Raw genomic sequence first — 25,534 nt, 5'->3', positions numbered from 1 at the left:
ATCGCTGTAGTATTTGAATGCCTTCCATCAGGACATTGACATAACCAAACATCTGCCACATGTGGTTTATTCTCTCTCTCAACCTCTCCCCAGGAGAAGCCTGTGTGCAGTGTAGTTCCCTTCAGTTCTCCTTGGGATCCTACCTGGTGCCACCTGATCCCACCCTGCTGCACTAGTTTGCTCTACTCTTTGCTGCATGTGTGACTTGTCTGTCGCAGCCGGAGCAGCACTTTGAATCCATCTGGCCACAGCGAGAGCCAGCAGCAGCAGGGTGCAGGAATCTTCACAGCTAGCTAAGGAAGCTGGGTGCTACTCCCTGCCAAGTCAGAGGATCTCTGCGTCTGAGGCTTGGTCCACACTACCCACCCCTCAGCGACGTAGGTATACCGACCTAGCACCCAGTATAGAGAGGGCTTCTCTCACCAATATAGATACCGCCTGTTGGTTGGGGGAGGAGTGGGAAAGAGTATCTACACTGACAGGAGAAATTCTCCCGGCAGCATAGGTAGCGTCTTCATTAAGTGCTGCAGCTGTACCACTGCAGTACTGTTAGTGTAGACAAGCCCTGAACCTCTACCACCACTTTGAGTGGTTCTGTCCCATCATCACTGTGGGTGGGTTTTCAAAACAAAGGACATTTGTAAAGTACAGCAAATTGTGAACAATACAAATACATACTGCATACACTGCACATAAATTCTGCAATACCAAATAGCCTTGGTCCAATAAGAGATATTATCTCACCCACCTTGTCTCACCAAATACCCTTAGCAGTTCATCTTAGGAAAGGTCAGTCATCAAAAACAAAGTTAGTTTATCGACTTTTATTTTAATACTTCTTTTATTTTTCTTTTTAATAGCTTCCTAGGAGCCAAAATGGTGGCTTTGGAAAAAAAACAAAAAAACTTTGCAACACAGATTTTAAAAAAATAACCCAGCACACCACTACATACTTAGAATTCAGAGGATCTCTGACCATCAAATAACAATTTTAATGCAAATTGGATGGAAAAACCTTTACAATATCTGTTTGTGGGATGGATAGCTCAGTGGTTTGAACATTGGCCTGCTAAACCCAGGGTTGTGAGTTCAATCCTTGAGGGGGCCATTTAGGGATCTGGGGCAAAAATTGGGGTTGGTCCTGCTTTGACCAGGGGGTTGGACTAGATGACCTCCTGAGGTCCCTTCCAACCCTGAGATTCTATGAATTCTATGTTTAGCTATGGAACTGTATTAGTGTTAGCCATTTTCCTCACAGTATTGGGGAAAGTTCACAACATAAAATTAAATTAGTATTTTATTTTTGCAAATATAAAAATATATTATCAGTACAGGATATAAAGACAAACCTAAACGATTCAGATTAAAAGAAGGAGTTCTGCTATAGCATTATTTAAAATGTGGTACTCCAACCCATCAGACTAGGCAGAATAAGGAGTTTAGTCACCTCAACCCTGGAAGTGTTCCCTGAGGCATGTAAATGTCTCAAGCAAACCATCATTGCTCTCTGGAGCTGCTCTTGTTACTTCTGTACGCTCAACCTGCCAATGATGAAACGGCCAACACCTCTATTCCCCTAAGCGAGTCTGACACAAATGACCTGGAAGATGTATGGAAGGTGGGACAATGCAACAGCACAAGCACAGCAGAGTAATGGAGGAAACTATTTTTAATCCATCGCATTGGATGGTCAAAAGTTTCCACTTTGCATGCTGTAATCTCAGCACCACCATGAATAAATACTGACAGTATGGAAAGTAAGAATGAACGCACTTAACAAGCAAGCTGTGTGTGTAGCTTTTTTTTGGGGGGGGGGGGGGGGGGGCGGGGGAACGGGGATGGTGGGCAAGCTTCATTGGGTGTGTCTACACAACAAAATAAAAATTGTGGCTGGTATGTGTCAGCTGGCTCGGGCTGTGGGGCTGCTTCATTGCTATGTAGACTTCAGGGCTTGGGCTGGACCCCAGGCTCTAGGACCCTGAAGGGTGGGAGGGTCCCAGAGCTCAGGCTCCAGCCTAAGCCTGGAAGTCTACACAGCAATAGAACAGCCCGGCAGCCTGAGCCCCATTGTTTGCATGTGTGCAGGAACACCCCTTTCCAAAACGTTGCAAAAAAAGCTGAAGTACATACTTTGCTTAGAACGACTACAGGAAAGTTTACATGGGAAGAAACCACCACTACCACGCTGAAAATGTGCCATGTAATGGCAATTGACTTTCCTGTACCTAAACAATTCAGATTAAAAGAAGGAGTTCTGCTATAGCATTATTTAAAATGTGGTACTCCAACGTGGCAATTGACATTCCTGTACCTCCTACTAGTGACAGCCTTATTGCTGAAGAATTACATGCCTAAGCTGCAGCATAAACACAAAAAGAAAAGGAGTACTTGTGGCACCTTAGAGACTAACCAGTTTATTTGAGCATGAGCTTTCGTGAGCTACAGCTCACTTCATCAGATACATACCACGGTATGTATCTGATGAAGTGAGCTGTAGCTCACGAAAGCTCATGCTCAAATAAACTGGTTAGTCTCTAAGGTGCCACAAGTACTCCTTTTCTTTTTGCGAATACAGACTAACACGGCTGTTACTCTGAAACCAGCATAAACACAAACCAACATATGACCAGTAAATCAGCATTAAAGCATTTCATTCTTAACCAAAAAAAAAACACCTTAAATTTTACAGACATATTATCATTTTAATTTTTAAACCATACTTAATGTATCTTCCATAATTTTCTTTGACTACTTGAAAACTCCAGGCTGGCTTCCCATTTTCATCAGATTCTGCTTAATTGGAGAAACTGTTTCAGGGTAAACCAATGAAAGGTATTTTATTAGCCAGAGCCTCATATACAACAGGTGATAGTGCCTCAGTTATTTTTTGTCCCTATAAGAGTCCAAACATGGGCAATTTAGGCCCAGGTCCTCAATAGTATTTAGGTGCCTAACTTCCATTGGAAACAGACACCTAAAAACCTTTGAAGGTCTGGGCCTTAGTCTCTCTCTCTCTCTCCCCCCCCCCCCCCCGCCCTTGTACAGGCAAATGGCTTTATTTACAAACACTTTTTTTGCCATTTAGGTTCGATCCCAACCCCACCAACTGGCAAAGATTATCACACTGTGTACAACAGTCGTGTAGAAGTCCTGTCCCAAAGTTTGACACTAATTAGTTATTGCACGGACGTACCTGAGCACTCTGTGGTGGCTACTTTAAAATAAAAAGATACTTTCACTGATGCATTTTGAAAGATATCTTTCTTTATCCCCTTTTCACACCACCCAAGAGATGGTTTTCAAATTACAAGGTTGCAAACAAATAAGGAAAAATACATGGTAGCTTAAATTTTGCTCTTACCTACTAATTTTTTTGGCATACATCCCTCGAAACACATACTGTATTAATGCAGAAGGAGAAGTGGTCTCAGCTCCCAATATAAGTGTACTTTCAGTAAGATGACCATCACTCAGAAATGCCCATTTTATAATTCCCTTACGCAATCATATGCATTTCACAGTTCATCCATTCTGCAAAGGGCCTCTCCCTATTTGGACTTTCAGTCTGCTGTGCTGAGCACAAGTACAGTCTTCTTCAGGATTATTAGCTTACAGTTCTGCTTCACGTCTATCCCCTGCATTGTAGACTAATTTCAGTCCTTAAAAATTTACACTAGCTATTTTTAGTACCACCCCATTGATGACAGTATCCATAATGGTATCCATGCTAGAAAATATCATCAGTAAAGAGCTAGAATTTAAAATATTGTATAAGAGTAGCCATTTCGTGAGCAGAGAATAACTAGCTTTCTGCACATCATGTTAGTCTGTCACTTCTTAATGCAGCTACTTCAGTCTTACACTGGCTAATCAAAGCAAAATAAATGAGTGTCGGGGAAGAAGAGGGAGGGATTTATTAGTCTCAGAAGTATTAATGCAGCTGATACAGGTAGCCCACTGCTTTGCTTTCTGTTCCCTTTTTTAAAAAGAAGCAGAAGCTACAATTATGAATACAAATAAATAAGAAGTTTGGGAAATACAAACCTGAAGCCACTTATAAGAACAGTTCTCAGACACACTATCCATGGAGTCAAAAGGTAAAAATTTCAAAAGCAGTTAAGTCCCTTTTGAAAATTTTACCCTAAATCTCCTTTGCACATATCATAAAAGAAGAAAAGCAAAGTGAATACCATTAAACTGATGTAGGTCAATTTCTTTTCTAAGAGCAGGATCTGCTATAGCTTGGTTCTCCAGCCTTCACCAGTGCAGTTGTTCCATTGGCAGAACTGTGACACGGGAATAAAAATACATAATACTGATGGTTCACTGCTTCCTGAGAATGGTTCCACAATTTCAGTCTGAACTGCTGCAGTTTCCTCTTGCGTAGGCTGGTCTCTGGGATTAGCCCTATACAGAAAGCCAGGAGACCCAGCAGTTTGACACAAACTCTGATCTGAGGATGAATGTAACACATCCTGACTGCCCACTTTTCCATGGGGAAGATTTTAACTATGGTAGTGTCAATGTAAATTCTCATATGAGTGATTGCCTAGGGACAGCTCTTCTTTAGGGAGATAACATTGTTAGTCATCACGGTACTAAGAACTTTCTGTGTAGCCATTTTAGAATCTGATTGGGATAATCCCAGATCAGTATGTGTGCACATTTCCTGGGTGCTGACGCGCACAATCAACCATCACCAATAACCCAGGGCTGATGGGAGGACAAAATGAAAGTTCGTGAGATCACATGGAAACCTCAGGAATTTTTGTTGGCATTGAGCCAGGCACCTCTCTCCAGAACTGTTACTTGAGTGCTATGAGATTCCTGGATACGATAAAACCTGAGAGACAGTCTCTTAACCTTTATCTAAACATCCCCATGCGGAACAAAGAACATCCTACAAAAGGACTCTGACAGAGCACTGAGAACCAGCAACTGAACCAGCACTCTGGACACTGCAAATCCAATTAGTTCCCCTGGAGAGGGCCTGACTGGGGGAAGGAGTGGCTAATTACTAGGTCAGCCTGGGCTGGGGAGCACTAAGGAGCTAATTAGCCCATTAACTGCAAGAGTAGAAAAGGAGCACAGGAAGGACGTGTAAGTGACCTGGATACTATATATTTTTGGCTGACTAAAATCTAGGAATATCTAGATGAAATTACTATAAAGTGGGTGCACAACTGGTTGAAAAACCATTCTCAGCAGTTATCAATAGTTTGCTATCAAACTGGAAGGAGGATATATCTACTGGGATCACACAGGAGTCTATCCTGGGTCCAGCCCTAGTTAATATTTTCACTACTGACTTGGATATGGAGTGGAGAGTATGCTTCTAAAATCTGCAGATGACACCAAGCTGGGATAGGTTGCAACTAATTTGAAGGACAAGATTAGAATTTAAAATGACCTTAAACTGGAGAACTGCTCTGAAATCAACAAGATGAAATTCAATCAAATGCAAAGTACTTCACTTAGGAAGTAAACATTCAATGCACAAATACAAAATGGGTAACAACTAGCTAGGTGGCAGTACTGCTGAAAAGGATCTTGGGAATATACTGGATCCCAAATTGAGTATGAGCCAACAACGTGATGCAGTGCAAAACAAGGCTAATATCAATTTGGGATGTATTAACGGGAGTATTGTATGTAAGACACAAGAGACAATTGTCCCATTCTACTTGGCACTGGTGAGGCCTCTGTTAGAGTAATGTCCAGTTTTGGGTGGATGTGGACAAAGTGGAAAGAGTCCAGAGGAGAGCTACAAAAATGATAAAAGGTTTAGGAAACTTGACCTATGAGGAAAGGTTTAAAAAGCACACAAAATACATTAAAGGCTGTTATAAAGAGGACAGTGATCAATTATTCTCCACATCTACCAAAGGACAAGAAGTCATCACCAAAATCAGTAGCAAGGTAGATTTTTTTTAAAAACAGGTTAGAAAAACACCTGTCAGCGATAGTCTAGGTATGCTTGATCCTCAGTATGGGGTTGGGGGGGATGGACTACATGACCTCTTGAGGTCTCTTCCAGCCCTTGAGTCCCTCTCCTGCAAATCCCCTCCTGATGCTGTATGTACTTTGTGAACTGATTTTCCTACAATATGTATTGATGAAATACACAAATGAGATGTTAGGTCAATAGTGCAATAATTAACTGCAGAAGAGACATGTGCAATTTAATGCTTTCCTCTGTTTGTTCAGGGATCAATATGAACAACAAATCATTCGGGGTCATTGATGGCCTAGAGCAGTTTCCTAATGTAACAGGCTCCTCTCACTTCATCTGTGTTATTCATCACATCTGTTCGACGGGGACTAAATGTTTGTTCTGATTAAGGCATAGATGACTGCAGTACATCAACAGCTTCAATGATTCACACAGTGAAATCATGAAATAGTGGCACACCAGAATCTCACTCCGATGGTCTCATGAGTGTTTAAATCATTTGTGCTACATTGTTTGTTTGACAATCCTTGAGGAGCTCTACCTAAAATATACCAGAATTGGAAAAAGCACAGAGAAGGCCAACAAAAATGATTAGGGTATGGAACAGCTTCCATATGAGGAGAGATTAACAAGAGTGGGATTGTTCAATTTAGAAAAGAGACAACTAAGAGGAGATCTGAGAGAGGTCTATAAGATCATGAATGGTGTGGAGAAAGTGAATAAGGTGGTGTTATTTACCACTTTACATAACACAAGAAATATGGGTCACCTGATGAAGTTAACAGACAACAAATTTAAAACAAACACAACACACAGTCAACCTGTGGAACTCATTGCCATGAGATGTTGTGAAGGGCAGAAGTATAACTGGGTTCAAGAGAGAATTAGATAAGTTAATGGAGGATAGGTCCATCAATGGCAATTAGCCAAAATGGTCAGAGACGCAACCCCTTGTCCGGGCATCCCTAAGATTCTGACTGCCAGAAGCCGGGACTGGATGACAGGGAATGGATCACTCAAAAATTGCCCTGTTCTGTTCCTTCCCTTTGAAGGACTGGCCATGACCGCTGTCAAAAAACAGGATATTGGGCTAGATGGAAAAAGGAAAGAGCTCTGAAATCCTTGGATAAAATATATTGTAAATACAAAATTACTACTACTACTGCTAAACTACTACTAATTTTTAAGCTAACTCCAGCTGTCTGAAACATTTAACTATAAAAGCCCCACCATCCTGCTAAATTAAGAGTAATTTGCTCCCATGGAAGTATGCATTCCATGAGCTGCAAAACCCACAACAGATTATTCATTCACTGCTATTAGCCGCATTCCCTCAGAAAAAGGTGTAACATCCCTCGTACCAAATCCTTCCCAAGTTTTCAAGCTTCCTTTCCAATTTTTAAAGTTATCACCTAAAAATATACACACCGTTTTTTTAAAAGTTAGCAGCCATCTGATAACGTAAAACAAAGAAACCTACAACCCACAACAAAAGTTTCAACTCGATATTCTTTGTAAAATTAACTGTTAAGCCTAATTCACAGGGCTATGAATTCTGCATCTTCATGAATTTTGCTGTCTTGCAACAAAACAATACATCACAGTAAGAAAGGAACCTCAATGGTTCTATGCTAGACATGTATTAAACATTGCCTTTTCACTAAACCATGCAAAGATTTTCTGCCCACCGCAATGTCTGTTTTGGTGGCTCTTTGCAACATATAAAACTGTATAATGTAAGAAATGGTTACTTTTGCTCCCCCTATCCTTGTAAATTTAAATCCCAATGCCATTCTATTTCAACACATCCTCTTTTTAATTTCCATTAAAACATCAGTTATTAACCACCAGAGCGTGGCATTGTGGAAACATCAATTTTTATTTGCAATGCACCCCTGCTACTCTCATTCAGAATGACCTTTTAGGTAAGGAAACTGCTAAACTGGCTACAGTGTACAATGGTTTCATCAGGTAAAGCACTTTCTAGGTGAAAGCTGAGACACCTCATTTCACTTGTAAACCATATTCAGAGACGATGGGATAGGACAGAAAGCAACTGTGCACATGGATTTCCAACAACATCACCTCTTGCATGCTGATTTCTATCACTCCATGTGTTCGACTCATCTGGTTGATATTTACATGGAACAAAGAAACAAGACCAAAAAAAACACCACCACAACACTGGATGGCCTTTGTCATCTCCAGACTGGATGTTGTAGAGTCAAAATACTGATCTACAGCATTTGTATGAAGGGATCTTATGTCATTAAACCTCACAATCATTTAAATTCATAAAGCAGCTTCTATATTTCCATATTATTCTTCTTCAACATACAGACTTATTCTTGTTTTTAAAAAAAGTAATGAAACACCCTTGCCCCCCACAACATTATTATTGTGATGAACTGCAAGGAAGAGGTTTCACAATAACCACGGGAATATTATCAATGTATTCCTGACACAATCTAGTTCCAAGAATTCATTATACACTATGCAAATAGGCAACAGCAGTGCAACAAATCTCTCGGCAGTCACCAAGAAAAATAGTCACTATGTGCTCAGAAACAAGGTTGTTAAATACATCCTGGTTTTATGTGTTCTTCAACGCACAGGTCATAACATAGTTACGGGATGAAATACAATTGTTCTGTTAAATACAGCAAGATTATGTTTGCTATCTACTGTACAACTGTCTGAATCTTGAAGTACAGCAAAATTATTTCAACTGTCCAGTGCACTATCTGAAATAGATGCTTCTCATACACTGAAAAAAACCTTCTCTAAATTTAGTACATTCAGTACCTGTGGAGAAACCTGTGTATTAACTTAAAACTATTCAAAATACAGACATAGGTCAAATTTGAGACCTTATTGAAAATACAGGGGAAATTACCTTTCCAATAACATACTGCAGAATCTAAAACTCCTAATAGTCAAGCAGAAGTTCAAGGACAACACACACACACGCCATAACTTTTTAAAATATCTGTTAATGCACATGTGATGTTTCAGTCCATATTCTTTATGAAAATATGCTTATGATATGAATATGACATAACCCATCTTGCATAAAGTATAGCTCAGTTATGTGAGATATCATTGGAAAGGTTATGATTTACTGAATGTAATTATCCAATTTGTATGCCTGTATCATTTCTGTATCTGAAGTTAGGAATATTGACTATGTATCCGTATTTCAGCTATTTTACTTTGGGTGAAGCCCACTGCTAACACTTCAGGTACAATAATGGAAAAGCCAGACAGAGCTCATGGCCCATCAGCGGGTATAATGGACTGCAGAAAGGGACTCATGGATGCTGTAATCCTACAGAGTCAGGTGGTCTTGTCAACTGATACTAAACATTACCTGGGACTTCTTGTAACTTTCCACTGGAAGGGAAGGGGGGTCAAGTTTGGGAAACAAGGGATTCCCATCTTATGTAAATCCTATTTAAGCATAGGGAGGAAGGCAAGCAGGACTCCTCCTCTCCATGGCCTGTCTGCCAAGAAGAAAGACTGCAAAAGCCCCCTGAAGGGAAGGCGGGGGGGAGTCCAGACTGAGACAGGGGTCCAGTCTGAAAAAAGGAATATAACTGGAACTCTGAACCACAGAAACTTTGCAACCTGCCTGAAAAAATATCTAGGGTGAGAAATACTATTTGTAACCAATTTCCTTTGTGAAACTAGATTAGTTTGCGTTTTTTATTTCATTTGCTTAGTAATCTGATTTGTTCTGTTTGTTACCCCTTTTACACTTAAAATCTGCCTTTTATAGTTAATAAAATTTGTTTGGTTTATTATTAAACCCAGTTTCTGTAATTTCTAACTGGGGATGCGGGGGCAAGAAGTTGTGCATACCTTCCTCCACATTGAGGGAGGAGGCGAATTTCATAATATATCTTTGGGTCTGCACTCCAAGGGAGGTGGACACCTGAGTGCTGTGACAAGACCCTTAAGATGAGCCTTCCCAGAACTGATCTCCTTGTCTGTTTTGTTCTGCAGGCTTAATAGCCTGACTCAGCAAGACAGGTAAAAAGGGTGCCCAAATTAGCATAACAGGTGGGCTCAGTAGTATCTCAGCACATCAGGTGGCCTCCTAATGTTGTAAGTCTGGAACTTCTGGGAGATTTCAACAGTCCCCCTGCCAGCCACCCCAAATCCTGAGAGCACCCTGTGCGCTGACAGCAAGTAGGTTAAATCTTCTGACCTACTGTATGATTTATCACAGGTGTTTTCATTAGTATTTAACTCAGAAATGAAGGGTGTGCCTACACTGACACTCAGAAAAGTTAATCCAAATTAACTCAGAGGTGTGAATTTAAAGCAGTTAGTTAAACTGTATTAAACCCCTGTGCATTAAACCCCTGCAAATTAAAATGGCCTTAATTCGGTTTAGCTTAATTCACTTCAAGGCCATTTTAATTCTGAATGAGTGTCTCTCCACACAGGGGTTTAATGCAGTTTAACTAAGCCACTTCACCGTCATACCTTTAATTAATTCAGATTAATTTTCCTGAGCATCCCCATATAGACAAGCCTGAAGTTTCATTGAACACTCCCCTTCCACTATGAAAAATAATTTATAACAAAAGGAAAAAATGAAGAAATAAAGTCACTGAAGATCCATTGGTTCTAGTAACTCACACACCCCCGCCCTACTTCACCCCATTACCGAGCTATTGGAAACCTGACTCCCATTACCTTATATGTTGCAATGTAAAAAGCAATGTGTCTGATGTAGTATCTAGGGTGACCACATGTCCCGATTTTATGGGGACAGTCCCGATTTTTGGAGCTTTTTCTTCCATAGGCACCTATTACCCCCAGCCCCTGTCTCGAATTTTCACACTTACTATCTGGTCAACCTAATAGTATCACATTGCATGAAACAGAAAAAAAAACGTGAAATAGAAGTATTATTGTAGGATTTAGACTCCAAGAGTCTTAAAAGCATTAACATTTGTTTCAAGACTGTTCCGTTTTGCAATAACTAAACAACTGAAAAGTAATAACATTAAGAAAGAGGTTATTGTACCACTTTTCTATTATTTGATTTTGTTCTTTATTTCACTGATACTTTGCTACTCCTATTGTAGCTGTGAAGTCACTAGTTAATAATTTCTTTGGACAATCACTTACCAAAGTCCATCACTACCTGCATCTACCTTGTTAGTACATTTCTTAATATCTCAGCAATACTTACCTAATGCAGTGATGACAAAAAACAATTATTTGTTATTAGTTCTCCTTATCCCTCTACTTGGCGGTTAACTAGGACCAAAATTTTAAATTTATCTGGGACAAAACACTAGAAAATACATGTAGACAACATTTATTTGTAGTACTGTAGTACCCAGGAGCTCTAGTTGTGATCCAGGACCCCATTATGCTAAGCGCTGTACAAACAGAATAATCCTGAGTAGCAAGAGGATTCACCAAGATGCTGCAATACATATTTTTTGTTTAAATAATTCATAGAATCATAGACATTTAGGACTGGAAGGGATCTCGATAGATCATCTAGTCCAGCCCCCTGCACTAAGGCAGGACTAAGTATTGATTAGACGATCCCTGGCTAACCTGTCCTTTGTCTAACCTGTCCTTAAAAACCTTCAGTTACGCAGATTCCACATTAATGATGATAATGATCCAAGTGGTACTTGTCAATCCAGAGCATACATAAATGACTTATAATTTGATAATGTTTTCTATATTTATTAATCATTTTGATCAATGGATTTATCACTGAACAGGCAAATATGTTGGTTCTATTGCAAATCAACAATACAATGTGATGGTGGCCTCATCTGTATGACTTGCCAGAAAGACTGAAAAGGTACTATAGCCGAGTAAGACTTATTTAAAATGTATTTCTTCATCTAACAGAACCCAGGTAAAAGCAGATGAAAAGGCTTAACTGAAAATATATAATTATTCTATATTCTTCTGAAAATAGTTTACAGTAGTTTCCGATACTGAATTAGATACTAACTCTAAAGACGATTATTTGTTTAGCTGATACAATTGTTACTGTAAGGTACTTAAGTAAAGCTGTCATTATATTTTAGCAAGTACAATGTGACAATTTCTAAACTGTAGATTTTAATAAGTCTTATAAAAATAAAGGTACATATATTATACAAGATATATGTATACTAAAACTAAATAAAAACTGGACAATATTCTCAAACACAAGTTCCATTATTTTAAATCTAAAATTAATGAAAGCATCAAATAGCAAGATTAAGATGCAGGGTTGTTGTTTTTTTAACCTTACTGGAGTTAAAAAAAAAAAAAAAAAAAAAAAAAACACCTTCATCTATGATTTTCTGTGGGATGTTGACACTAACACCCTCCCAAAAATAAAGCAAAGCATATTTCTTACCTTCACCTACCATAGAAACACCTATTGACATTCCCATGAACTTGCTTTTGGTCCATACATGGGTGTTCACACACATTCTCTTCTCCTTGCATTCACAGTAAAAGCATGATACTGGTGGGTGATGGGATACTTGTTCAGCTACAAACCTCAGCTTGTAGCACTCTGATTGGTCCTGGCCAAATTCCTTGGTTTGGTCCTTAGAAACTACAGAGGCACTGTTAGTTCTGAATGATTTCACTTTGTCTTTAGGCACATCCCATGAGCAATGAAATGATTCACCAATTATTGGATTATAGGGTTTCTTGGCAACTGCTCCCTTTCGGCCTTCATGAAAGGCTGTTAGATAATACTCCACAAAGCAAATAATTCTTTCCTCAGGAGTGGCTCCAGCTGCAATTGACAAAAACAGGTCTGGATGCGCCATGAAATTTGCATACATCTCCAGCAGAGATCTTTTCTCCAAAATAAATGTTGGAAGCACCACCTGTATTCAAAGCAGACAAAGGCAGGTATGATTCCCCATGATTATACTACAGTGATAGTAAACAGTTACGACAACTGCAATTTTAGCTTAGCCAAGCTTCATGATAGCTGTTTCCCCCCCCCCCCCGCCAGAGAGCAATTTCTCTTGGAATACAGTATAAATAATGAATCAAGGAAAAATTAGCAGTCTTGATAACTGTACAAGCTGCTTCCTATGTCATTACAGTTCTCAATGGCAGATCCAGTGACATGGATCCACTATTTCCCCTTTCTCTCTGGTCAGCTAATAAACAACCCACTGTTCTTAGAAGCCTTCATTGTTTGAGAATGTGAAAACAGTCTGGTACAAGTTAATTTAATTCTAACACCACACAAACTTGAGCTGAATTATTATTAAACCTCAAAAAAAAATAAAAATAAAAAAACCTTCGCAGACTCGCAGCCTACTGAACATTTCAGAGGATGCTTATATAAATAAATGTGCCCCCGTTTCCAAATGGTTAGTGAGAGCACAAAATCATCTAATTAACATTGGCTGAAAGAGTAATTTTGTTTTGTCAATAATAGTTTTACTGAAAACTATTCCGATACACTGAAGGGCAGCAGAGGTCTGTGGAACACAGAATAATGTCTTCCTCCTCTACACAGGACCACAGGAGCGAAACTAGTGAGGAGTTACAGCTCACAGGGGAGACATACAATGTATTATCTACATGACTTAAAGTGAACTGGAAGTGCCAGATCTGTCCTTGTCACTTAGAAAGACACTTTTCCACTATCTACCATCACTGACAGGGAATATGTTTGGAGCCACAGGCAAATCAGGAGCCAGGCTGCGGTAGAATGAGTATTGATGATCCCTGGGAATACTCCCAAGTAAATACACTTGTGGCCTCCTTTCTAAACTCATTCTGGCAAATGAATTTCAACTTTCCTCTCCTTTGAGTTTCCTCCTTTCTCCATCATACCCCTTTTCAGTTCATCCTTCTGCCCTGCTCCAAGAATCAGGCAAGGACAGAGTGATACCATCCCCATTTTGAATGTAAGGAACCTTGCCGCTCCCCTCACTGTTATAAAATCAGACTAATGCACAGTTTAAGCCTTTTTAGTGAGTAAAGATAATGGAAGCTATCACGTATTTATTTCCATTCAAATTATAAAATTACAATTAACCCACAAATATTTCTTTGAATGGATTCTCTCAATGACCCAAACCCATACTGCCATATGCTACTCTACCATTGATCAGTGTTTCATAAGTGAATCAGAACAGCTGCTGTTCAGGCAGACAGGGACTGGTATTGTTGCAAAGTTACTGTTCATATCCAAGAAGAAGGGAGACAGCTACACTGATTTAAAGGGCTCTGCTAATGTATTAATATTGTGGGCTGTACTGTATCTTTTATGGATCCCTTCATCATTTTTGGCTGTTTTAAATATATCATGCAGAACTGATGGTACATTTTTCTTCTGGGTCTGTACACTCTTGGGGACTCTCTATCAGCAATGCATCTCCTACTGGACTTAAGCCCCAATCCTGCAATCTGTTGCATGTGTTTGGATCTCTGCATGCAGCCCTGCTGAAGCTGCATAACCCACACCTTACATTGTATTGGCTTACTTATACAAAAGAATTCAATAACTAAAACAAATAGCGGTGGATATTTTGTTGCTTTTTAAGTTTGATTCCAGCTTTGAAGAGTAGTGGGAGAAGATCATCACAAATCATATCAAAACTGCTTTCACAGATGAAAAATAATTAACATTTTAAAACATTCACTTTCAGCCCAAATATTTATTGTCTGGTATAATTCAAATAGCAATTCATCACAGTTGCTACCTGCTTCAGTGACTTAGATTTACTATATTAAAAAAAATCTTTAGCTGTACATCTCAAAAAGTGTGTGCATCAAAAGGAGGTTGATAGCCTTTAAAAAAAATGGGTTTCATGTTCTATCATCCACAGAAAGTTAGCGATAGTTCAACAATGTATTCATTATGTCGACTTCAAGGAGGAGAGGAGGACTGCAAAGCCATCCTTTTGGTAAACCAATTCTTCCCTTTTGCTCAAGTGGCCGCATCTGACAAGAACAACATTTATTTGCACAAATCAGGGGTTGGAGAGTAGGGGGGAAATGAAGGAACACATTTAAGATGTTGCTGATTTTGTGATTACATTTTAAAGCTGAAAAGATTTCATCCCCCGAGCTTGCTTGTCAACATCTTGGGGTTCATTTCCATGTTCTCTACTGCTGGATTTATCCTCTGGAGCCAGCTGCCAGCATAACTGCTTAAATAGGCATTAAAAATACTCAATGCTTTCACTATAATTTCAACTGCTGATTAAAAAATTTGAGAGATAGAATTCTAACTCAAACTTATAACTTAAAAAACACCCAGCAGTTTACAAGAAAAGATTTCAATTCCCATATAACAAAAAAGGCTCCACAGTTAACAACAAAATAACTAAATAGTTTCAAAAATGAAATCTCTGCAGTGGAAAATGATTCAAGTTTTTGAGCTTTCACTGAGTGATTTCATTGGGTTTTAAATCTATGTAACTTTCAAGAGTTCTAAAAAATATCTGTACAATGTTCTCTTGAACACTGAAACTATATACTGTATACTTTTGTATTTAACACCACCATGCACTAATATAAACAGTCCAAAAGATTCTGATCAATTTTTGGAGTTGACCCTCATTCTCAGAAATTAGCCAGTTTATACAGTTTTTCCACAGAAACATATAGGAGTTGTGAAAAAACTACTGTATCTCCCTGCCAGTGCAGGAACATTCTCCATATATAGTAGTTATCCATGCGCTAACTAAAGCGACAGTTTTCTCCCCTTTCCTGGGAGACAATTCCACAGCTTAACACAATGCACGGCCCAGAAATTTGTACAGAATTAGGAATGAGAAGATTTACACTTGTAACTGGAGCCATCCATTGCACTCCAGACATTTTTGTATTTGCACAAAAGGGTAAGGCTGTCTCTTCTTTTTTCACTTTGGGGGACCCTGACAAACAAAAAATTGCAAATAAATTTAAATAGAATGAGTACCTTTGTGGATTGCATGCTCAGGTAGCATAAATCGTCTGTACTAAATAATCCACTAGTCAAAGCCCTAGAGGAATGGCAGTTCTTGCTACCCCTTGGGGTTTCACAATTAGAAAAAAGCAGTCTAATAGGTGTTCTGCTTTCCTCCTTGAGGATGGGGGAGAGTGGACGGACTCAGAATAGGATTACAATCTGCCTCTACAGGATTTTATGAACCCATCTACACTTAATGCCATTTCAGGGTAGCCGTGACCATAATCCTTTAAAAGATTTGTTTCAAACCTCCACTAGATCCAAGTGCCAGTTGGAGAAAGTAAGTGTGCAACTTCTTAGGACCAGAAGTATTTATTTCCTTTGTCATTGTTTGCTGTGGGGGCAGAGTGTACTGATTTAAATCAAAACCATTTAAAGTCAGCAAGCAGAAAACCTTAATTTAAGTAGATAAGGTGGATAAGGTAATATCTTTTATTGGACCAACTTCTGTTGGTGAGAGACAAGCTTTTGAGCTCACGCAGAACTCTTCTTCAGGTCTGGGCTAGATCTTCCCAGACCCTGAAGAAGAGCTCCGTGTAAGTTCAAAAGCATAGGCAGCATGTAATGGAGGCTAGGGGAGGCTAAGCCTCCCCATATCTCATGCTGCCGGGGGCAAAGGGGCAGTGTGAGATTTGGGACCCCCTGAAAAATCTCCTCCTGCTATGGCCCCAATCTTGGAGGGGGGAGAGTGAGCAGGGGCAGGGCCTGAGGGCTGAATGGGAGTGGGGCATTGGCTGGAAGAGGCAGGCAGGGGGGCTAGCTTTACCTGCCACCCATGCTCAGAAGCATGTCTCTCTCACCTACAGAAGTCGGTCCAATAAAATGCACTACCTCATCCACCTTGTATCTTAAATATATTGAGACCAACATGGCTATAACACTGAAAACATTAATTTAAATAATCAATTCTAATCTTATTTTGCATTTGTACTTTTTAGTTATTTTCCTAAATAAAGGTTGATTTTCATTGGTTGTTAACAATAAAAACATTGATTTACAACTAAAAAATAGCATTTACTGTAAATTTGGTGCTTTTTTTCCCTCAGTAGAAGAATACTACATATATTTATTTAAGCAATTACATAGCTTAACTTCAATTATTTAGATTCTTTCTTTAGACACTTATTATGTTAGAATGGTAATCAATGCATCTCTTATTTATTTGTGCCATGCTCTATTTAAATAGAAATTCAAATTCAGTTACAAATGGAGAAAAGACAGCTTTTTATTAGTTAAATAAAACTACCTTAAATATGCTGGATACATAAAGAAAAAGGTTTATCAAAAGATTTACAAAACATTTTTGCATTTAAAACTGATTTATTAAACAAAGGCAGTATTATCTGCCATTAATGAATTGAACCGATTATTTCTGGTTAGGATCTCCTTCAAGATTTTGGAACTAGTAGATCCCATCCTCTCACACTTGGTTTTCATTCACAGACTGGAAGATGAAAATAAACATTCCTGCTTTTTCTACTGCCGATTGGTTTCTTAACTTATGATGAACTAGTCATTGAGTTGAAGTCATTGAATAAACTGAAATGAATGAGCGCACTGCACCTTAAGCCTGGGGGGCATTGTCCAGCTTGCCAGGAGAAGGAGAATAGTGCTTTACGGATGTGGGGGTAAGAGAGGGGCTCAGAAACCACTGGAAAAGGGAGCGGGTAAGCATGGCAACGCTGACTCATCCCCAGAGACAGGAAGGGCTGGGGAGTTGAAAAGGAGCAAGCCTGGCAGGAGAAGCCCCTTTTCCCCAGACCAGGCGGAGCAGTCCCCATCCCCACTTCCCCTGGAAGTGGCAAAATACCAGGTTTGGTCAGCTCCTGCAGTGGGCATCGTGCTACCCGCTCCGTCCTCAGGGGGCTGGAAAGGAATTTTTCCCTCACCACTAGATTGGCCTAGGTGGAGTGTGTGTGTGTGTGTGGAGGGGGTGTTCACCTTCCCCACAGCTGGTTCAGGGAGGACTTTGCTATAGTGAGTAGGGAAGGGAGTTAGGCTATGATGTTCGCAACTCATTCAGTAAGTGTAGGGCAGCTGTCCAGTGCAGGAACTCCCCAGAGAAGGGATACAGTGACCAGATAAATGGAAGGACTTAAAAAGGAGATGTTAGTGAAGGACTTAAAAAGGAGATGTTAGTGAAGGACTTAAAAAGGAGATGTTAGTTAAAGGAGCAGAACAGGGGCAGGTGAGAGGGTGTTCAGGGCTCCTGTAACTGGCATGGCAGGAGCCAACCCCCCCTTCCTTTATAGCCCACCTTAACCCCCGTAACCACATGGGTTGGCTGGGGACCAAGATGGAAAAAGGGGAGGCTGGCATAAACCCCAAGGTAGTTATTGAAATGATCATGGGGTTACCTGCACAGTACACTTTTATCTGCTGGGTAGTCCCAGACATCTAATAATAAAGTTGCAGCCTGATTAAAACCATATCAGGTGTCTCCTGTCCTCCTTTCGGTACAGCCGGACAAGAAGGCATTCTCTGTGCCTACAGGAAAAGCTATTGCTGTCAAAAGCTGGTTTAACACTTCAGCATACTCTGGTTCCAGCTGCTTAGCCAGTGACATCTCCTAGTTCAGTGGTTTGACTTTCTTTAAAACTTCAAAGCAAACATGTACAGATTAATATTTTTTTCATTTAAATGATTTTTACAGATTATAATACATTTAGGCCTTAACATAAATTGCCATAATTTCACATTTAATTTTAAATAGATTTTTTAAAAGCCTGTATTTAATTAATATTAAACCATTTGCTTTAAATAAAAATGGGAGTTTTTTTAAATTAACATGATTTATACTTATCCACTTTGCTGTGAGGCAAGAGAGTTGGGCTGCCATTCTATTGAAGGGGGAAGGGAGTATCTGACAGAGCCACTCCCTGACAATTCACTGTTTTAAGAGGGACAGAGAAGCATTCTACTATTCAAAGACATCATTGTGGGAGTAAAAATAGGGTACATTTGCATCCCAGTGTTAAGCTTTCAAGCCAGATGTCATTTGAAAAATAAGCAAAAAGTTTTGTAACATGGGAAAATAAACTACCATGTCCATTTCTGATGAATGGATTTATTTCTTCTCTTCTGGGTTATGGCATGACTTTGTTGCTGTATATGTTGTCAGCCATTTACTTCTAGGATAGCAAAAAAACTGGGAAGAGAGGGGAGGATACCAGGCACCTCAGGAATAGTATCCAAAGTTGTCCCAATTGATCTGTCTGATGGAATGCGTGTGACCAATAACACAGCTATCCAAATTACAGGACAGAAATGGCTGCTGAAAAAGTATTAGGCTAATAGTAATTTCATTAAAAGCCAAAGAATGAACAAATTTCAAAAATTATTTGCACAATAAATCTACTTTAAAAAGCACGTTAAAGTGCAGCCTAAAAACCTTGATCCAGCTAAAGCCTCAGTGCTACGCTGTGATCTACTAATGCAGAGCCATGGACCCACACGCGGCGCCTCTGATTGCGGTGGAAGTCCACGTGAGTGCAGGACCCTGCTCTAGCAAAACCTGATGAAATCAGTGATGTCAAGTCAAAATAGCAAGTGCAATATAATCCTTCAATATGAAATGTGGCCGCACATTTCCTTCCAGCAGCGAGCACCTCTGCAACATTAAAGTGCTGCTATTCTCTCCTTAGGAAACTTGAGTCAGTTTGTATGTAGCCAATGCTAATATGCCAACATAAGAAACCAGTCCTTAGGAAAGGGAAAAGATGCTGTTTTCTTTTATATGGCTCATGAATTTTATGATAAAGTCTTTCAGGAGCAATTGCCACTAAGTGCTCAGAAGAGCACTCTTTGGCCACATATGTATCGTACAACAATTTCTACTTTATGAAAGCAACTGAAGAAAAAGCCCTGGTGGAGTAGGCACTGAGAAATTCAAAAACACTTAAAACTAAACTGAAGTAATTTCAAACATCTTTTGATTTTAACATCCTCTCTGTCACAGCTAGCTCCTGCAGACCCAAAAGCTGACCAGTATCAAAGTTATCTGGGATCTGATTTTTAGAGGAACGGTTAAAAATGAAATAAGTACAGTCACCAAATAAACTAGGCTTTGTTTCTATATAGGCTAAAGGTTGCCTCCCTGTATTAGTCAGCAATCTAGACAATTTTTAAAAATAAATAAAACCAACCAACCAGTCAGTACTTTTTTAAAAATTCCCAAATGGTTAGAAAAGGTTTTTAGGCCATGGTAATACAGTGGTCTTACTGATACTCTTACTATTTGCATTCATGCATCATTCACACTAAAAATGAACTTGACGTGGCTAAACAAGTTTCTTATTCTTCATTCAGCATAAACATCTATATACACACACAATTTACCAATATTAGGGTCAGATGCCATTCATCCATGTGCTCCAAAGTTCACATAGTCCTCTGTAATGCTCTGTCAATGTGATCGGAGATCAGGGTCAGAGTATAGATTCTTATGATCTTTATTTATTTATTTTTGCACACTTAGGAATATTTACATTGTTACAAAAAACAAACAACCCACACTCACAGCCTAACAAATTATCATCCTTGGGGGGAAAAACGTTTTTTAATTCTCACATTGGATGAGAAGTGATTGATCAGAAAACAAGATAGTAATGTTTCACTTGCTATAGACTCAATTTAATGTTCCTCTCATTCATACTATTTTGTATTTGGGGGTTGTGTGTGGCAGCACACAGACAGCGAAGGGACTGGAAATTTAAAAAGAAATCCCCCATCACCATCTCGAAGCAGCTCAAAGATAGTTTGATATATTAGACTGAAATAGTTTTACTGCCCCTCAGGTGTTTTTGTGGGGTGATAAAAGTCACATAGGTTACCAAAACTAGAAAATGGTTTGCGAAATACAAGGTGTTAAGGGTGAAGGTCTATGAAGCTTCTAGATCTAGTGTAACATTCTGAATTCAGGATAGAAATGTTACAGTATTTCTACCAGACCACTAAAGTTGAAGAGCCCTAAGAGGCTGAAGAATGCAAAAACTAACAAACAAACAAAAATACAAATAGTATGCAGGCCTGGGTGTTTCTCTCACCTCTAAGAAATGAGAATAGAAGTAATACAGAAATGAAGTGGTGAAACTTTGGTTGCACCCACAAACAAACATTACCGGCAGTATGGGTATCTGATATTATTTTTGCAATGGATTAAAGGACTGTTTAACCTTGAAGTTGCCATTTTCATATTATTTTGTCTTATTATTTCAACCATTTTAGGAGAAGAAGGTATATATGCAAGTATATGAGGAGAAGATGGACCACACTGGGCAAATCCTTTATTTCAGAGAAAAATAATATAAAGTGAATTAATAACATTCGGTTTCTAAGATCAAAAGGAAAGCAAAGCAAAGCTTTTTTGTATATCCACATGCCCCTGAGAAGAGCTCTCTTTCATAATTACTCTACCATACAGACACAACTCTCTGATCTTCCCATACTGCTTTTATTTGTGGAGGAAACAAGTCAGAATAAATTCATTTTACTTATTTCACTTCTTTGACGATAACAGCAACAACAACAAAAAAGCTTTCTGTAAGCGCACTCCATGCCATTAAGAAAAAAAAAATCCTCTCAATGCCTATGCATCCACAAGAGATAAAATCACTAGAGAGTGGAATACAAAATTATTAACAGAAGGAAGCTCTCATTTTCAAACTATCTACAAATTTTCCAACTCTGCAGGGGCTTACAGAAAATCTCTCAAGTGACACCTCTACAACAAGATTCCTTTATTTTTTTTTATATATATATATATATATATATATAAAATGTAAAGTAATATATATATCATTTATTTGAATGGTTTCAGAACAAAGGAATACACAAATGTAATCTTTTGTAATATGACTAACAAGAAGAGTAGTTTTGTCCTGACCAGCCATAATTTTGTTATACTAAATTGCCTGACGTTTTCATGTGATCCAAAGGTATCGGATACCAAAGTACTAACTAAACCCATCTTCCTTGTTCCATAAATTGAAAGCCTTTAACTCCCAGTGTTCACATTGTCTTTTTAGAAGCAGGTGAAATGAAACTGACTATGGGCCTAATCCTGCATTTCTTGCACAGCCAATAAACCCACTGCTTTCATGGGTGTTTTGAATGTACAAAGAATGTAAGATTTTGCCCTGAATGAATGGTAAGAAAAGGTGATAAAGACCCTGGCCTTGCAAACATTTATGCATGTGAGAAACTTTACTCACATGAGCAATCATACCAAGTCCAATGAGTCTACTCACACCACAGTCATAGGTGCTGGAACAATTTTTTATAGTGGGTGGACTGACAGCCATTGTAAACCCTGTGTATGATGGAAACCACTTCAAACCAGGGGGTGCTCCTGCACCCCCAGCACCACTAGTTCCAGCATCTATGAACATAGTTAAGGACATGTGTGTAAGTGTTTACAAAATGAGGGCCTTAAAGAGCAAGACAGAAATTTTATCATGGCCTCTATTCTGCTCCTGATGACTATAATGGGACTAAAAGATTTGGTCAAATGAAACTGTGAGCTGCCCTGTGGAAACATTATACCACAATTCCAGATTTGTTTGGATTAAACTGTCACTGTCCCAAATGGAATGTGAGGTCTTGTTTTGAAGCCCACAGTAGAGTCTAATTTTCTAAGACAAATACAAATCTGTAAAGCTCCTCCACCACTGCCTACAAACAAACAAACCTTTTCCTCTCCTTCATGTCTGCAGCTCCTGCGGCTGTCATTTGACATGAAAAGCCTGCTTAAGAAAGCTGATCACCCTCCATACTGCCCCGGGATGGGACCACGCTTTTGAAAAGAAGCAAATCTATTAAAACTATTGGTTAAGAGTTTGCAGAATAGGTTGGGATCTGAAACAAAATAGTCTGGGAGGAAAAACTGATTTAGTAAGAAAGAATGCGCAACTTAAAAAAAATATATATGGATGTAATGTGCCTACCCTGGTTAGATCCATGCCAAGTTTGAGCTGTGAGATGAGATGAAGAATTATGCTACGCTGATCTTCCATGACTCCTAAATCCTCCTCTTCATTATCTTCGGTATCTGTCATCTCATCTTCAACCAGGATCAACTCAGGAGCTGAATGCTAAAATGAAAACAATCACCAAGCATCACCAACTGGATAAACAAGTAGCAACATATGTCATGTACTTATGCATGCTTAAAAATGGGGATAGCACAGAGCACCCAGAGGGTCCCCTTACAAAAATCCACTTAAGGCTGTACCACAACTTTGATGTTTCAGTGGCAACAATGGTGATTATTAGCAAGTATTAATTTATAAAATTATTATATAATATTTGTACTGCAGTAGTTCCAGTCAGCAACAGGGGCACATTGTGAGAAGTTCTGATACAGGTATACAAAAGCAAAATGCCTTCCCCTCCAGAAGCTTGTTCTTTTCTTTATCTATTAAGTAACAAGCACGGTTGAGAATCAGTATCCTCAAGAGAGTTTCAATTTACTAAACCACTCATGTAAATAAATATCTTAAGAAATCATAATATTAAGGACTACCTTCACATGATTCTTCCCCTCATTCATCCCAATTGCTCAACTCTGGAAATCATGGATCAAGTAAATTTTGAATAAAATGCTTTTCAGTGCTAATTTCACCCTTATAGTCAAGAACTTTCTGTAATGGAGGTAAATTGGAGTCTAATCAGACGTACATACATTAATGTGAATTTTTCTGCTCATTGCAGTGCTATGAATTCGTGGCATGGTGTTCAACATTTAGCTTGTTTGTGTTCAAGACAGAGGAGCAATAGTACATCTGCCCATTTTCCAGATATCAATTAAGGATTAAAAAAACAGAAAAAGTATGCCACTTCCCTCCAAAGTATACAGAGAGTGTGTGTGTGCGTATGGCGGGGGGTGGGGTGGGGAGGAGGAGGAGTATAGTAAATTCTGCAACAAAACATAACACTTTCTTGCCTCTTAAATTGCAATATATTAATTAACTACATCTGGGTGGTAATTATTTAACTCAATTCTTTTAATATGGAATTCACTCCCCTTGGTGGTTCATCAGAGGCAGAGTCTAACAAGCTTCAGGGCCAGGACATGAATTATTTGGGTTTGCTTTTACAAGTTCTTTTTTTGTTTGTTTGTTTACATTGCTGAAAAATTTACAAGACAGTTGTTCACATTTCTTGAGGCAGCACCAATGGTTCTTTACTGCTAACTCTGGTGTGTAGCTGTGTCTTATATAGATTTAATTTTGTAAAGAAAGAATATCACTGCGGCAGCAACAGTTGCTCTATTACACAAATCAATAAATAATTTTAAAGAATTACAAAAGACAGGCTGTGATGATTTTTACAGCAAAGTCTAAACATTCCAAGCAAAAGACAAAAAACTGACATTCTGCTTGTTCTTTTATTGTACACAGAATTGGGTTTTAAAACAATTTGCTCGGAAGACCATCTATAATCATGTTAGAGCCAAAAAATGCTCATGTGGCTTACAATATTAACATACACAAAGCAAGACTTATTTACCAATATTCTACAGGCTAGTCACTATTCTGTATAGATGTTTCCATGATTTGGATCAGGCTTTTTTCTTTTTTTTTTTTTTTATAATCGAATGCATGTTTCAACAGCTGTCCTCCAATATAAACCATTACTAGAAAATCTCTGAACTCAAATTAGTTATGTTAATTTCGTCTGGTGAAACACCACTAGAACACAGAGCAATTAAAAAGGTTCTTCGTAACTACTCCATCTAGAAAACATTATATAATGCCAAACCTGGTGAGCTGTAACCTTAACAACTGTGGAAGCTTTTGAAAGGGCAAAACAACCACTTTTCTCCACTCAGAAAAATGTATAGCAGGATAACCCACCCACCCACCCACCACTAATCAACTAATGCATGATTGACAAGTTCAGTTTCAGTATGTTAGCACATAATCTGACAACACTTACTATACGTGATCTAATTCCATAAGCATATAGTAGATGCAGAATGCTGCAGCCCTATGCTGTTATGTACATAACTGAATTTCATCTGGAGGGACCTTCAGAACTTACAGTAGACGTTTCTACAGCAGGCTTGCCTTTCATCCAGCTTGACCTCATCAAGAGTACTGTGCTACCGTTATCAGTACCACTGCTCTTGCTGCTAGCTTGGTTAATGGCGCACAAGCTAGAGCTGGAATCAGTAGTACTAAGAACAGGCAACAGAACCTCCCCCTCCCCTTCCCAACCCCCCCCCTTTTTTTTTTAATTTCAACGGAGTTTAAAAGAGTGTGCTGATGTCAATCTGCTGCCTGCATTTCTAGTCACATGACATTGAGATCTGTGGGCTTAACTGCAAATAACTCCCACTGGAAAGATGTTGCTGCTGTTTCCTGAAGGATATCCCAGGGGGCAGCTTTCTGCTTCTATTTTTTAAAGTTTCCCCAAGCACACATGGGCAGACAACAGCCTCGCAGGAGAAATATACTTATCTTTCATTTGACAGACTAGTAGATAACAAGCTTCAAGTGACACCAAAAAGCTGTAACTAAGCTTTCAGCTAATAGAATACTGACAGCCATGTGACCCTTAACAGTTAATGAAAAATTACTGACACACTGGACAAGAGATTAAATTACTGACAGAAT

At 39.0% G+C, this 25,534-nt stretch overlaps 1 protein-coding gene across 7 annotated transcripts in view; it reads right to left on the bottom strand.

The window, feature by feature from the left end:
• OSBPL10 (oxysterol binding protein like 10) overlaps positions 1 to 25,534 on the bottom strand; it is a 191,255-nt gene that overhangs the window by 14,784 nt on the left and 150,937 nt on the right. For all 7 annotated transcript variants that reach the window (XR_013345319.1, XR_013345320.1, XR_013345322.1 and 4 more), the window contains exons 7-8: positions 22,862 to 23,008; positions 12,342 to 12,825 (exon numbers count right to left, since the gene is read on the bottom strand). Coding sequence is in view for 2 of the 7 variants with exons in the window: in XM_077811234.1 (XP_077667360.1) it covers positions 12,342 to 12,825; positions 22,862 to 23,008 (631 nt within the window). In the remaining 5 variants the exon portion in view is untranslated. The remainder of the gene's footprint in view (positions 1 to 12,341; positions 12,826 to 22,861; positions 23,009 to 25,534) is intronic.

The sequence above is a fragment of the Eretmochelys imbricata genome, chromosome 2 (assembly GCF_965152235.1).
Source record: "Eretmochelys imbricata isolate rEreImb1 chromosome 2, rEreImb1.hap1, whole genome shotgun sequence".
Taxonomy (NCBI): Eukaryota; Metazoa; Chordata; order Testudines; family Cheloniidae; genus Eretmochelys; species Eretmochelys imbricata.
The sequence above is the reverse complement of the archived record's forward strand: the minus strand, read 5'-3'. Positions and strand labels throughout refer to the sequence as shown.